General features: G+C 28.1%; 1 protein-coding gene across 2 annotated transcripts; it reads right to left on the bottom strand.

Annotated features, from left to right (window-relative positions):
• Positions 1–465: 465 nt before the first annotated feature.
• On the bottom strand, positions 466–15,016 carry LOC130441365 (putative inorganic phosphate cotransporter). 2 transcript variants are annotated; one of them, XM_056775012.1, is made up of 9 exons: positions 14,626–15,016; positions 4,558–4,757; positions 4,229–4,477; positions 4,047–4,134; positions 2,353–2,573; positions 2,144–2,293; positions 1,927–2,059; positions 1,136–1,377; positions 466–1,053 (listed from the first exon to the last, which is right to left on the bottom strand). In XM_056775012.1, exons 1-9 carry the CDS (start codon positions 14,696–14,698, stop codon positions 850–852), a joined length of 1,560 nt encoding a protein of 519 aa, XP_056630990.1. In that variant the 5' UTR covers positions 14,699–15,016; the 3' UTR covers positions 466–849. The 2 variants fall into 2 exon arrangements, with proteins under 2 accessions (XP_056630990.1, XP_056630989.1); XM_056775011.1 differs by lacking the exon at positions 14,626–15,016 and adding an exon at positions 7,973–8,433.
• Between the last annotated feature and the right edge of the window lie 810 nt (positions 15,017–15,826).

Raw genomic sequence — 15,826 nt, 5'->3', positions numbered from 1 at the left:
GTGTTTAATTCCCAACCCAATTATAATTCGCGGGTCTTTTAATAACAATTTCGCCTATATAAATCACATATATAACTGATCACAAATAGTTTTATAAATACAAATTGTTTTAGAAGAAAAAGAAATGATCATTCAAATTTGTTTTGTGTATAACTTAGTTCCATGATTCTTTTCTGTATTTCCATGGTTCGATAAGGATAAGAGTAGATTAATCTAGAAAGCGCTGTTGACATATTTTTTTATACATGGAATAACATTTATTTTTGAGGTTATTGTAGTGTTGTAGTTTTGATAGTCAATTTGAATTAAAATACCAATTATTTCACCTAGAAATCATGTTTTTTTAGTAATTAATTATTTTTTCTTTATTATGTTAATTTCTTGCGAGATGAATGTATATGTTGTATATACGAGGTTTAGAGGAAGTACTAGTGAAAGAGGTGAACAGGTTCGAAATGAAAAAAATTTTTACTCAAAAAGTAAATTTATTTCCATCATTATAACAACGTTTCCATTAAAGTCAACAATATCATCAACACCAAAAAAATGTATGTATAATAAAAATACCAATTACATCAGTTTTTAGAATTTTTTTTTAAATTAGTTAATTTTTCATAAAACTCATATTGACCACTCCTTAATACTAATATATAAAATACTTTTGGTAATAATAATTTAAAATTAAATTTAAAAGCTGCCAGGACAGGTTTAAGTAATTTTATGGAAAATTTTGAAACAAAAAATGTGTTTGCTACTACGAGCATTAAATTTATTAAACTGAATAACTAAATCTAAAATTTTTAAAAATACATCACATCTTTTTTGAAAATACTTTTATAAAAAATCCCATTAAGCACGAGTAGTAACGAACCCCGTATCATCGTTCGATTTTTTCTTTTCGGGTTCATCATTCGGGATTCTTTTCTCAGGTTCTTCGTAAGGTTGATCCCACGGTTGCCGTTGTCCAGAACCGAAAATAATGTAAAACGTGCAACAGCCAGCGTAAACCGCGGCCGCGGTGACGAAAACAGTTCTCCATTTGGCAACGCTGGGCTGTAACAAAATAACCATTTCAACCCCTTCCACATCTTGTCATTTGTCAAAAATGATTCAAAAGGGTTTTTTATGAGCTTACCGTTCCGACAACGACGTGTCCGGCATAAATTGGTGCAAGTAAACCGGCTAAATTTGCCATACAGTTTGTAAAAGACATAAGTATGCCGGCGAATTGGGGGGATATATCCAAATGGTTGACCTTGAAACCGGAATAGATACCACCGTTTAAACCAACTCCGATAGTTAAAAGTATAACCGTTAACCATTTATTGCATCCTGTAAACGACACTGCTACCAAAGCAATCGCTGGACCATATTGACCTATAAAAACAATATATTTACGAAAAGATAAAAGCAAATGAGAAATTATGGAATAAAATATAAATATACATCATAGGTTTTTTACATAAAACAATAATATTTAAATTCGTATGTTTTGCTGAATACGGTCCTGCTTAAATTCTAAATAAAATAATGATAGATCTTTAACTAATATATTTCTTGCTGCAATTTACGTTTTTATGGACTCCAATGTATTAATATCTTCAAAAATTTCAAAATTATACCCTTGAAAATAGAAACAAAAAATTTCATAATTCATTCCGTAAATTAACACTCCGTTTGTCAAACTTTCGTCCCACTAGTTATGCAAAACATTACACGTGAGTATAAACAGTTGCATACATGCAGTAATGAAACACGAAATGACGTTCCTTATGTGCCTTATAAATAAGTTTTAGATTATTTCATCATGTTGTCATGTTGTCTGATTGTGAAAATAAGCGTAGCCTATAGAAAACTTCGTTATTATAAGGTAAATAATAGAAATTATTTATATGGGTTGTATTAAGGAAATTCTTGTAAACTTACCAATTCCATTTATGAGCTTTCTAACGATGGTGTGGGTGAAATGTGGTTTAGTTAACAAATAATCCGCAACATGGCTGATAAATATGGAAAATAGCCACATTGCCAAATAGGGAAGTGCTGATAATACTCCGTTCTAAAAAATTATAACGAAAAACGCTATTAATTAATTTTTTTAGTTGATTATCAATTTATTAAAAAATATATATAATTCACTTACGTCTTTAATACTGAAATGATGAATTTGTTTCATGTACGTTGGCAATTCAGTCATAAGAGTTTCATAGCCATAATTGTGCCCCATGTGGGCCAAAAGAATCGCGTAGAATGGTAAAGATGTTAAAATTGACATCCAAGGTATTGGTGGAATCTATATATAATCGAATAAATTATTCTCATGAAAATAAGTAACTGGTAGTTGTAACTTACCGGTAGACCGATTTTGCTTCCTAATTCTTTTTGAATATACAATCTTTCCTCGGCGTTCATTTTGGTATGAGATTGGGGATCTTCGTAAACTAATATCAGGAAAAATATACACCAAACAGTACCTATCGTACCGAATACGTAGAATATTGAAGGCCAACCGAATCTACATTCTGATAATAATCCACTGAGCGGCATAGATATCACAGTACCAAATTGAGCTCCTATAATTAATAAATAATGTTACGAACTACCACTTCATGGATCGTAAAGCCGGTCCTGTTCGATTATTGTGTATTAATTCAGCGCACCGTAGAAGAACAGTTTAAATATGCGAAACTAATCCATATATTTGATGTACTTTAAGACTAAAATCGTAAATCGTGGAAATAAAGATGGACGATATGTATGACAGTTATGAGTTAATGAAGCGGGAAAATAATAAATGCAATAAAAAATAATTTTTTGCAAAAGCTGCATACTGAAAATGTACATCAATATTGGTTGATATCAGTAGAAATTAATATAAAATAGTGGTACAGATTACAGATCGATAAGTGTGGTAAATAAATCATTAAAGAATTTATTGGATGATATAAAGTATATATAAAAATCTTATTACAACGAATTTCATATTTAAGCAATTGGAATTATACCCAAATTTTAATTGTTCATATATTATGAATTATACTTAAAATGTTACAAAAAGATTCTTACGTATATTTTCAATTGTTAGGAATAAATATGAAAAGAATGAATAAAAATTTCAATTCGATTAGATAAAAACCTCCAAACTCTTAAATTTGTCTATGGCGATATTCATTCGGTTTCTATCAGATTTAATATCATGTAAACAACGCTGTTGCCAGATTTTTTCTTGGTCAATATGAATAGTGAGATATCAATTACCTTGCATTTATAATTACTAGAAAATATATTAGTTTGCATATTATTTGTTTACAGACCTTGACATTACCACTTTATTCGTTCAAACTCGATCTAATTCCGCATTTATGCTAATTATATTTTTTTCAAATAATAAATACGTAATTTAACATTGCATTTTCTACAACGCAATAAAATATGAAAATATTGCCATTTTTTTTTCAGTTTTAACATTTACAGGAACTGAATAAAAATGAATAGTACGTGGTGCTTCTAAAATATAATTATATAATCACGCAAAAATCTAGATATAAATATATTTATTGAAATCGATCATTCAATTGTAGATATAACGATAAATTTAATTATAACATCAGCATGAAGTTAGTCATTTAAAAAATTACTGGATAGCTGTCACATAAGATGTATTTCGATAATCATGAATAGAACATAAAGTGATTTGTTGCTATCTCTTTTTAACGTCTAAAATAACGTATGTCTATAATTAAATGATAGATGTGAATTCACTTTCTACCCGCAGTAGAAAAGGATAGAATGAATAAAGTTAGTGTTTTATTATTTTTACTGTTAATTACGTTAACGTATATATAAATTGTATTTACGTTGTTGTCAGATTGTAATTTCTTCCTACAATACTTTGAAATTACATTAAACTACTAACATCGATGTTTATTGAAAGTTAGGTTAGAATGAAATTGATAGAGATTGTTCAATGAAAAAAAAAGCGAATTTTGATTTTAATTATATTAGGATATGGTGATGGAACGTGTGATTTAAGAAAAACATAGTACCTGCGTAAATAAATGCTCCCATTCGACTTCGCTCGTTTGGAGGAATCCATTTTGCTAGCAAGGAATGCGTGCATGGTACAATAGGTCCCTAGACAAACAAGCATCGTTGAAATTCATTTCAAATACACGATTGAGTAGCTTTCTAGTTTTTTCTTCCTCTATTTTTCGGTCAATTTACTCACCTCTCCGAGTCCTTGTATGAATCTAACCGCGATGAGCCACCAAATGCCCATTTCGGCTGCGATCGGTACAAGTAGTCCAAACAACGAGTTAACCAACATCCCAATCCCCAAGAAATAAATATTCCCGTAACGTTTAGCTAGTATACCAAAAGGAATTTGAGTGATGACGTAACCATAGAAAAATGAGCTGAGCACGTAACCTTGGACGTCAGTAGGCCACACGAATTCACCTTCGAGTTCCGATTTTACCTAAAGGAAAAGGCTCGATAATTTGCCATTTCACCCCATACGAGAGGTTACTATTTATTTCTTTCAAAAATTTAACCTACTGGAGTTTTGGTGTCGTTCGCGTTGATTTCAACTCCGCATTCGTCATCGACGGATATAGCTGAATCGTGAGAACTGTGGCCTATAGCTGTATGATTAACCATAGCTACAATGGCGACTGACATGTTGGTACGCATGATGTAAGCGTTCGCCATACCCAAAAAAAGCATAAACGTAACCGTATGTCTTGTTCCAAACCATCCTGAAACAAAAAAACAATTTTTCATCAATCAAATCTAGTTAATTTTAAAAAATAAGTGAATTTGACGTTTATAAAAATATATCATAAGAAATACGACTTATTAGAAGTAATGGCAACGTCGCTTTTGACGATTAGTACTATTTTCAACATTATTCTTAATAATTACTATTTATTTGAACTAGTGGCAACGTCGCAATTCAATAATGGTCTAGTAATATAAACATGTCTCCTGTGTGTAGATCCGTTTAATCAATTTCATTCATGAATTTATAGTTACGCAGTCATTTTACGTCAGCATCGGTTCAAATAGATGTTTGCTAATAAAATTTGGTTAAAATCTTGTTTTATAAATAGCAATATCGATATAAAAATCAAATAAAACGTCAGAAATAAATAAATCATATGATTATTCACAATAATAATAAAAAAGATAATTGTTTATAATATGGATTTTCGTTATCGTATACGTAGCGATTCCACGATTATTTGAGTTTAAATCTTAACCTTATTTTTGTGGTTTATGATTTATATATTACAGTTAGTTTGGGAAAAAATATTACAGCCAAAAATGTTCAATTTCGAGTCCTTTTTACAGAGGCTCAGTTGAGGTAAATGCCAGATTAATATTCGAAAGTGATCATTAACGATGTCTGCGAATATTGGATTGATCTGTTCAAGTTCGTTGAACTTGATTCTTGTTGCTAATAACCTTAATCACGTGACAATGGAACTGTTAAAATCAAGTTTGTTGGAATACGGAGTTCGGTCAAAAAGTTCCACATTGTTTAAGCAACAAAAAGTTGAGAGCTCGTGAGTTTTAATATTAATATAAATTAATTCGAGTCTGTAATGGTTATGTATTTTTTTTATTACAAAATGATTTTATTTTTTAATAATACGGAATAAAGTAGTCTAAATTATACAGGGCGTTTGTTTTATTTTGTAAAATTATCATTTTATGGTGTTTTGTTTTGTAAAACAATACATGATTTTTTTTATCGTTATTATAGTTTATAACTTGCTTTGGAGTAATTTATATTATATATACAGAGTGTACCAAATGAGTTGTAATTCTAATTTTTATTCATTTATAAGTTACAAATATTAAATAAATACTAATTTTTTGCTACATTTTGCGAGCGAGGTTGAAAAAATTGAATAATTGGAATTTTTAGTTTTTTAAAAAAATATTTTAATGCACCACAGATTTCAGATTTAAGTTTTAATAGATTATTGCAAATATTTCGCTTTCTATAACAGATACGTCAAAATTTATTGAAACGAATTTTATAGAAAAACTCAATTCCTACATTTTTTGTTTGAAACATTTTTCCATATCTTTCCATTTTTTAGAGATAAGTCCAAAAAAGTATTTTTTTAGGTAGTTTTTTTCAATTATTTCGGTTTTTATAATAGATACGTCAAAAATCATTGAAACAAATTTCATAGAAAATTTTGAACTCTACTTTTTATGTTCGAGACTTTTTTCCATATCTTTCCATTTTTTAGAGATAAGTCCAAAAAAGTATTTTTTTAGGTAGTTTTTTTCAATTATTTCGGTTTTTATAATAGATACGTCAAAAATCATTGAAACAAATTTCATAGAAAATTTTGAACTCTACTTTTTATGTTCGAGACTTTTTTCCATATCTTTCCATTTTTTTGAAATAAGTCCAAAAAAGTATTTTTTTAGTAGGTTTTTTCAATTATTTCGGTTTTTATAATAAATACATCAAAATTCATTGAAACAAATTTCATAGAAAATTTTGAACTCTACTTTTTTTGTTCGAGACTTTTTTCCATATCTTTCCATTTTTTTGAGATAAGTCCAAAAAAGTATTTTTTTAGGTAGTTTTTTTCAATTATTTCGGTTTTTATAATAGATACGTCAAAAATCATTGAAACAAATTTCATAGGAAATTTTGAACTCTACTTTTTATGTTCGAGACTTTTTTCCATATCTTTCCATTTTTTTGAGATAAGTCCAAAAAAGTATTTTTTTATGTAGTTTTTTTCAATTATTTCGGTTTTTATAATAGATACGTCAAAATTCATTGAAACAAATTTCATAGGAAATTTTGAACTCTACTTTTTTTGTTCGAGACTTTTTTCCATATCTTTCCATTTTTTTTTGATAAGTCCAAAAAAGTATTTTTTTAGGTAGTTTTTTTCAATTATTTCGGTTTTTATAATAGATACGTCAAAAATCATTGAAACAAATTTCATAGAAAATTTTGAACTCTACTTTTTATGTTCGAGACTTTTTTCCATATCTTTCCATTTTTTTTAGATAAGTCCAAAAAAGTATTTTTTTAGGTAGTTTTTTTCAATTATTTCGGTTTTTATAATAGATACGTCAAAATTCATTGAAACAAATTTCATAGGAAATTTTGAACTCTACTTTTTTTGTTCGAGACTTTTTTCCATATCTTTCCATTTTTTTGAGATAAGTCCAAAAAAGTATTTTTTTAGTAGGTTTTTTCAATTATTTCGGTTTTTATAATAAATACATCAAAATTCATTGAAACAAATTTCATAGAAAATTTTGAACTCTACTTTTTTCCATATCTTTCCATTTTTTTGAGATAACTCAAAAAAATTATTTTTTGAGGTAGTTTTTCATCATTTTTAACCCCTTCAATGCAATTAAACAAATTTTAATTATAAATTATTGAAACGTATGCTGAAATACATAATAAAAAAATATTTCTCCTGATAAAACTAAATAGCACGCCAAAATTCACAGCAACACAAAATGTTGAAGGTTAAAGGTCACATTTTTTCTCGAATATCTCGTTAACGGCTACTTTTATCGAAAAAACGATAATCATTAAATTTGAAGTTTAAGAAATTCCCCACAAAAAATACACTATGACTTTTTTTCGTACGAATAACGGTTTACGAAAAAAATTTAATCGAAAATTCGTTCTTTGAAATAATGAAAATAATTTAATAATAGATTAATATAAGTGAATTTTTTTATAACTCTGTAGATCATAGATGACAGGTTATACAATGTTGTATACGAGTATAAATAATACGAACCACCTGTATGTTTTGAACGGTTTTTATAATTTAATAAAGCCTTAGCAAATTTTTAAGCAGGACGCCACTGGGATATCTACTTATCGATCACGTGTTTCTTGTTTTCGTTAACAAGTATAAAAACGGCGAAAACACAAAACAAATTTGCAGTTTTTTTTAAACACCCTTACCTTGTTTTTTACAGATGTCGTCAGCTTCCAATAACACAGCCGCGTACTTTGTATGAGTGTAACTATTTTTCCTACTACTTTGCCAACTCATTTTTGAAAAATTATTAATAATAAAAGAATTTTACAGTCTTTATACTCCTTAATTAAAAAAAATTAAAACTTCAACTTTCTTTTTTTCTTTGAAAAAACTTGCGAAAACTGTGTCGACCTAGGAAAAAATGTCATACTCCCACATTTAAATGAAAATATTTTTGACTTAATGGAAGCTAGTTCGACAGGCGCAACTAAAAAATGTTGTTCTCGCTATAGTTTTCACACTGCCGATGACTTTAAGGTTTAGAGAAATTAACTTTTCGGTATTTATCTGGAAATATATATTCTAAACCTATTTCCACTTCCACTCATTCCCCTCAACCCGGTAAAACGTTGATTCGGTTAAGATTCCAAATTTCATCCTTGGCCACGTTGCCAAATCAACTATTTAATAGATACTGGAATGAAAATAAACGTGCACTTGAAATCTACTAAATCAAAACAGTTCATATTTTTTTAAACCACGTTTCCTACGACTATTTAACAATATCGACCTACATCGTTGTGATTCATAAGTAAATAAATATTCAAGAACCAATCGTAATATACGACACCATTTTGTTGTAAATGATTTTATCACTTAATCTCCTACTTCTAGGTAACGATCATCACCAACTTCCGAATATATCGAGAAAGTTATGTTTCCTTCTATTTTACCTCTAAAATTTATTCAAATCCAATTTGTAAATATTTCTCAAACAAATTGAAAATAGCTTCAGAAAAATTTCCTGTAGTGGCAACGCTGGATTAAAGCTAGAATCGCCTGGAACTATTTTGCGCATGATCTACGGTCACATTGTTCCTTATGAATAAGAAAGAAATACCCCACTTAGCGAATTTCCTAAGTATACAGACAATTTATGTTGTCTCATTAATAATGGTTATTAAAGATTAGAAAATAATCGGCAGTTATAGATATTTAAATCTGTAGTAAAACGGTTGCGTCTTATATACCACACGTGACCTTAAAATAAAAATTTTATTCCTTTTATAAAGATCATTGATATGAGAATATGAAATAAATCTACTTGTGGCTAAGGATGAAAAATTCTTTACTATAAATCAAATTACATTTAAAAATACAGTTTTATGTCTTCTTTATACATATTTTTCATGTAGGTATCAAAAAGATTCAATTCATAAATCATAAATGTATCTATAGTATATAAAAGTAGGCAACACTTTATACATTATTGTATTGCAAGTTTTCTATATATAGATCTCAAGTCATTAGAAAAATCATTTATTTGATATAATAAGTAAGTAAAAGTTTAATAATATTTTATGAGGTTTTATCTTATTAATTTCGTTGTTGTATGGTAAAAAAAATTAGAATGCATGTAGACATTTAAACAAATCGTTCATTTCCTCTTTTACATGTGATAAAAGGGAGTTCTAATTGGAAAATTGTTCTTTTTAATTAAAAACAATACAATCGACCTTGTTTTCTGGGTTTATTTTTCCCAGGAACCTTAGTGACCGATTGTGTTTACCCGATCGCACTAATAACTTCTTAAATAGAATAATCTGGACTCGAAAAGAATGTACATAATCGTACTCTATGATATGATACAAAATGGTGGAAATTGAAATACATTGTGTTAGGGGTGGTTGTATAATAATAAAATAACCCCATTATTGATATAAAATGTTCAAGCAATAGGTATTTACGTATACAACGTGTTTTTTTCAAAACAATATCTAGTGATAAGCACATAACGAATAACATATTATAAATAAATTTTACGTTTCCATTATACGCTCCTCGAACCAATGTTGCCAAAATTGAAGAGTTTGATTCGATTTACAGGAACTTTTTTATTATACAGCAAATATTTTCAATAGAATAAATATGCCTATATTCCAATATTATTATAATATTATAGTTGAAGAAATTCGTTTAAGAAGTCTGGCAACACTGTCATTCTGTCACGTTTGTGTAACAGCGGCGAACTGATGACGAATCTTTGAAATCCATCATGTCCTATAATGTATTTTTTTATTTACTTCTTAATTTTCATACTAAGAATCGGTTTTATTACTTTATTTCCTTATTAAATTTGTAAACTAATGATCATAATAATCAAACTACCCAGAACGTCAAAATATGAAAAAGAAGAAGAAGAATCATATAAATCGTAAATGTTTTACAGTGGAGTTTTAAAGAATGCATCAAATTTTGAGGTCTTGAACGTTTATCCTTGACTTGAGTCGCGAAACCGGCTCACATTCCTTCTTCGAGCGAAATTTCACTAAAACTTGTTTCAATATAATTGATACCTTGCCTGTACGAAATTTTTTAATATGTCCAAATTTCCCGATCATCTCTCAACCGGTTTAGAAATGTTGTTTTTAAATATCAATATACTTAAAAATAATTGAAAATTTTCAATCATTGCTTATTTTTATTGTTTTTATTTCATCCCACTATAAAATGAACATTGCAAAAAGTATCTTACGACATTTCAATGGGAATTGAATGATATTTTACGTAATTGAAATTTGCCGTAAACTTGTTTTTATACAGATTTTCTAATAAACGTCCTTCATCAAAAATATTACGTCGTATATCTTTTGTTTTCACTTAGTATACGGAGTGGTCTACTGTATTCGATATAGATTTTTAGAGATATAATTTTTGTATTTCTGAATGGTAAAAATAAGTGTCTGATAATTTTTCTAACGTCTCAATTTTTTTAATATTTACATGAAATATTTGTATATACCGATATTACAACATGGCGGCAGCGCCTGTCATGTGATGAAATTGTTCCACCACTGGAAATGTTTTCAACTGCGATAAAATAAAAATATTGTCGATATTTATCAACAACATCGTAATTACATCGTTAAGTGAGGTGTGCTATGAAAAAAATTACTTCCTGTAATAGAAGTTACGCAGAATTGCTCGATTATTTGTATCCATTTAGCAGTTCTCTATAGGTTAAAGGTTATTTATTATGTTTTCTTAGGGGAATGCTAGATGGCGCTACGATTTTATTAGCATTTAAACTTTTTTTGCATACACTAAATTACGAATTTTTTACAACATTTATGGTATTAAAGATGGATTCATAGCCAAATACTGTGTGCTTTCAATATTATCATTTCAATACGAATAGATTAAACAAATAGTAAAAGTTCGACGATGTTGAGATTTTTAAATTGTTGGTAATATAATAAAATTACAGATAAATTTGTTTAAATTCATATTACAATAAAAAATCACGAGGAAATCATATAATTAAGATCTTAGTAATTAAATTTTTCAAAATATTTGTTAATTTCAAAATAGTGGATAAAAAATGGCGACGTACATAAAGTTCCCGATATTTTTATAATAATATCTACAATTTAAACGTTTTCAATTGCTACAAATTTCTTTCGCAGTTTTAAGTAATTATTGAAAAATATGGCATCTCAAATTAATGAAACTTTTTATTTTTATAGTCCACATAAATGTGACAACGATTGTAAAGGGTAACACCCTTGGTAACCTAGAATATTTTGTAATAACATTTAACAGTAAATATCAAGATTTCAAATTTGTTCGTCGGTGATATATTGATCTGCATAAAAATTGAATTCTATCGAAGTTATTGAATATAAATTAGTCAATTAACAATGGATTATTATTGTTCAGTTACAGGAAATATCGACCGGATACGTCAAGGTTATTGATCACGTGCGATATGGAAACGTCAAAGATTCTTTAGTTCAATCTTTTAACATTAAAATGAATGTTAATAATAATAATTATATTTATATTAACGAATTCAACCACCCTCTATTGTGTATATAAATAGAAGTCTTTAAACGTCGAAGGTGTAATAATATATAATTTTGGAATGACGTCATAACTACCTGTCATATTGTTTCGAGAAACTACGCATTATTTATAATTATTATTATTAGTAGTAGTGTTTTATTTTCATTTTTTTGTCCAAAGACATTCATTTCCATAAGAATTGATCGAAACAATCAATTCTCTATATACAAATTAAAAAAATCTTTGTTTGCCACGACAATATGGCCGACTTTTCAAGTCACGTTACTCGAAATGACCTATTTAGTAATTAGTTCACGTATAACATGATGTAGAACAATTTTAGTATACTTAATATTCTTTGCAGACATTATTTGCATACTTTAAACCTTGTGTACCTCTATTTTTTTCCACAAACTGTGAGGTCAAACATAAATAATAAATAGTGTAAACAGTAGGACTAAATTTAACATTTTGGTGTAATCACATCACGAAACCGTTCTTGTATCTTATCGCCCATCTCTATGAAATGTTTTTATTTCTGCTTTCTCTTACATTTTTTCAATTTCAAATTTCTTTTGTTGATTTTATCTGATATCCATTGACAGTTACTTTCATAAATTTTAAAATATAAAAGTGATTCAATAAGAATTCAAATTCAATTACTAAAATGACTAGCATAATTCAATTCATATTAATAGGATATAAAAAAAAGTTACGATCTATAAGTTCTAAACTAAAGTAAACAATAATAATTTTAAATAAAAGTGGAGATTAATTTTCCAATAGATAATTGAAAAACATTCTTTTTTTTTATGTGAATATTTTTATATAAACGGCATAACCCCACTTAATGTAAATGATTTGATGTTTCCGTTGATTATAAGCAGTTTAATGGCTCCTATTTCCGGTATATCGACTACGGATTTATATTTACAAATTGTAATAGAAATTTTTGCAAATGAAATGTGTACCAAAATAAATTTTATATTCAAATGAAAATAGGCAGTTGAATTTCCTTTTTATACAGGAATTTATCGAATAACAATGATTTCAAATCAGACAAATAGTATGTAAGATGGATCAAATTAAGCATGTCAACTGTCAACAACAACTAAGTTCTCATAATATCTTACATTGAATTAGGTTATTCATTTAGCTAAATTTGTATACGTGTGATAATCATCACTCTTAATAACCCATCACAATGAGGCCATTTCAGGAAAAAAACGAAGCATACGGATTTGATTATACAAGATTTTGGTTTTTCATTATAATTTTAGATTTTACGTTGTTTTATTTTTTTATCTAACTCAGTAACACAAATAATGTTTAAATTACCATTTTATTAACAGTCAAACTGTATTTTAATCACGAACAAAATGATTGGAACCGAACTTATTATTACAGTATGTATTGATACGAGGAATATCGAAAATATAACTACGTTTCTTTTGGAAAACATTTCTATTGAACAACAATAATTGAATTTTTGTAATGTAATATCATTGAAATAAAACGTTTTTATTTGATTTTAATGTGGTCATAACTATATCGGGTGGTAAAATGAGAAACAAATTGTTGAATTTACTTAGATGATAATTATTGTTAGATAAATGTAACCTACAAACTTTTTCGAGTTTTGTTATTCGACTATTCTTTATACGAGGTTTGTTTAAAAAGTTTTATTTATCATATCACATCATAATATTATTCATCTGGGATACATAAACTTATTTTGCGCGCTCTTTCCATACAATAAGATCTAAAACATTAAGGTATTGTAACTAGAAAAGTTCGATGTATTCAGTCCAACTTAGCACGTAATACGACGGGTAGGTGCAGAGTAAATAACATTTTAGGTCTTTAGGACGATTTGATCTTAATAACAATATACTTTAATAGTGTTTAGAACAAGAAAAAATTGATTATCAAGGAAAATATGGTGAGCAGAGGTGATAGAAGACTTAAGAGAGATAGAGGAAGTAATTCAGGACTGTAAAACGAAAGAAATAAAAGAAAAAAGTGGAAGGGAATAATTTCCAAGCTGTATATAGGATCTATACATATACATAATATTGTTTAAATGATTTAATGTAGTTTGGTAGTTGATTATAATGTAATAAGATGGAATATATTTATTAAATCTTCACATGAAAAAAGTATAGAGTTAAAAATGAAATGTAGGCCTTCACTAAATATTATTATAGAAAAAACTGTTATAAATAGATAAAAAAAGGTACAAAACAATTTATTTGAGATATCTATTTGTTTTGTGGTTGTAAAAATGGATTATATTGTTTATTTTCGGTTGCGATAGAGCTTGGATGAAAATAAGGGTCATTGTTTTATTATTGAAGATGAAAATACACAAAAACTCCAAAAGGAATCTTTATAATTGCTTGGAATATTGCCTAATTTGAATTTGGTAATTGCAAATTTCTTTTAAAGATATTAAAATTTAGTAATGCATCTTTTTTGTGCGGCAATTCATCATTTTAATCGAAAAAACCATCAGAAATTTAAAAAAAAAGATAAATATTTGAGAGCAAGTGAAATTTTATAACACGAATTGCCCCTGTAGGAACGTTAAGTATTTTAACAAAAAGAAGTACATATGTAATTAAAATTGAAACATTTAAGTACCACATAACTATCATAAAAATCAAATATCTATGATATAATTTTATTCTAATATTGGAAAACCTTGTATAAAACTTGTAGCTAATTGTATGATATTAATTCACTTCACTGATTTAGTATAATGAAATATATAATGTAAAAAGCTACTTACCCAAAGAAATATTAGCAGATTTTTCAAATGAAGGAAGTCTCTTTTCCAGATCGTATCTGTTTTTATGAACCATTATTATTATTTAACTAATATACCGATTTATATGTAAATTAACGTTTTGGAACGATTAAAATATGGAAAAATAGAAATATTTGCGAGAAAAAGAAAGCCGAAACGTAATGAAATTAATACATTTTAACCTAGAAAGGCATTATTACTATTTGGCGGTAAATAAGCTGCGCGTATATCTTCGTAAGTGTTAGTTTGTCGATTTGGCGCGGTACCTCCCGCGCGAGCAGGTAGTTGACGGTCACTGTCACTGGTCGGCTCGCAGAAGCGCTTGTCTTTCTACCCACTTTTTTCATTTTCTATTCACGTGACTCGTTGATTCGAAATTAAAATATTTTGTAGAACAATTATCATAACTCGAGACTATTATTTTCCTACTTTTGTTAGATTAAATTATTAAAATAGTTTCGTAGTTTAGATAATAAATGAATACGTCTCGTGACCTTCACAAAACGAACTTACAGCACAGTACAATTAAACCGACCTACCCTCGTACATTGTTTTAGAACACGATAAATCAAAATTTTAAAACGACAAATTATGATTTTTAAAATTAAAAAAAAAAATAAGAGTAATTAGATCGAGTATAGAAAACAAGATTTGGATCAGGAGATGGACGACGTATTTAGAAGTTAAAAAATGAGGTTATCGGCCCAAACATTCAGGTTAGGGAACGAAACATCCAAACAATCACTAAAAATGTCGATCAGAAGAGCTGAATCACGATCAGCAGTGAAGATACCAAGAAGATAAATAAACAACAAGTATTTTATGGACCTGTCATTATTTACCTCGATAATTTTTTTTCTGGAAGTTAAAAAAGCGTCTTTTTTCGTTAAGTCACGTGGTATCACGTAATTATGAAGACAGTAATTGGTTGGGTACGACACTGATGAAATTCAAGGTTATCAATGATTCACGAACTTCAAGGTCATTGTTTTCTTCCATTTTGGTACCATAGGAAAATCAGAATTAGTTCCAAGTGGGTAATATCAGATAAACCAAGAAGAAAAACGTCAATATTGCACTTTTATTTCAAAAAATCAACCATAACTTATTCTACCCTTATAAAATTTATTTAGAACTTGTTTCTTGAATACTTGTTGCCCTTATACCCTTAAGAATCCAATAC

This window comes from Diorhabda sublineata, chromosome 3 (genome assembly GCF_026230105.1).
Source record: "Diorhabda sublineata isolate icDioSubl1.1 chromosome 3, icDioSubl1.1, whole genome shotgun sequence".
In the NCBI taxonomy this organism is placed as follows: domain Eukaryota; kingdom Metazoa; phylum Arthropoda; class Insecta; order Coleoptera; family Chrysomelidae; genus Diorhabda; species Diorhabda sublineata.
Note: the sequence above shows the minus strand (reverse complement) of the source record. Positions and strands in the feature narration are given on the sequence as shown.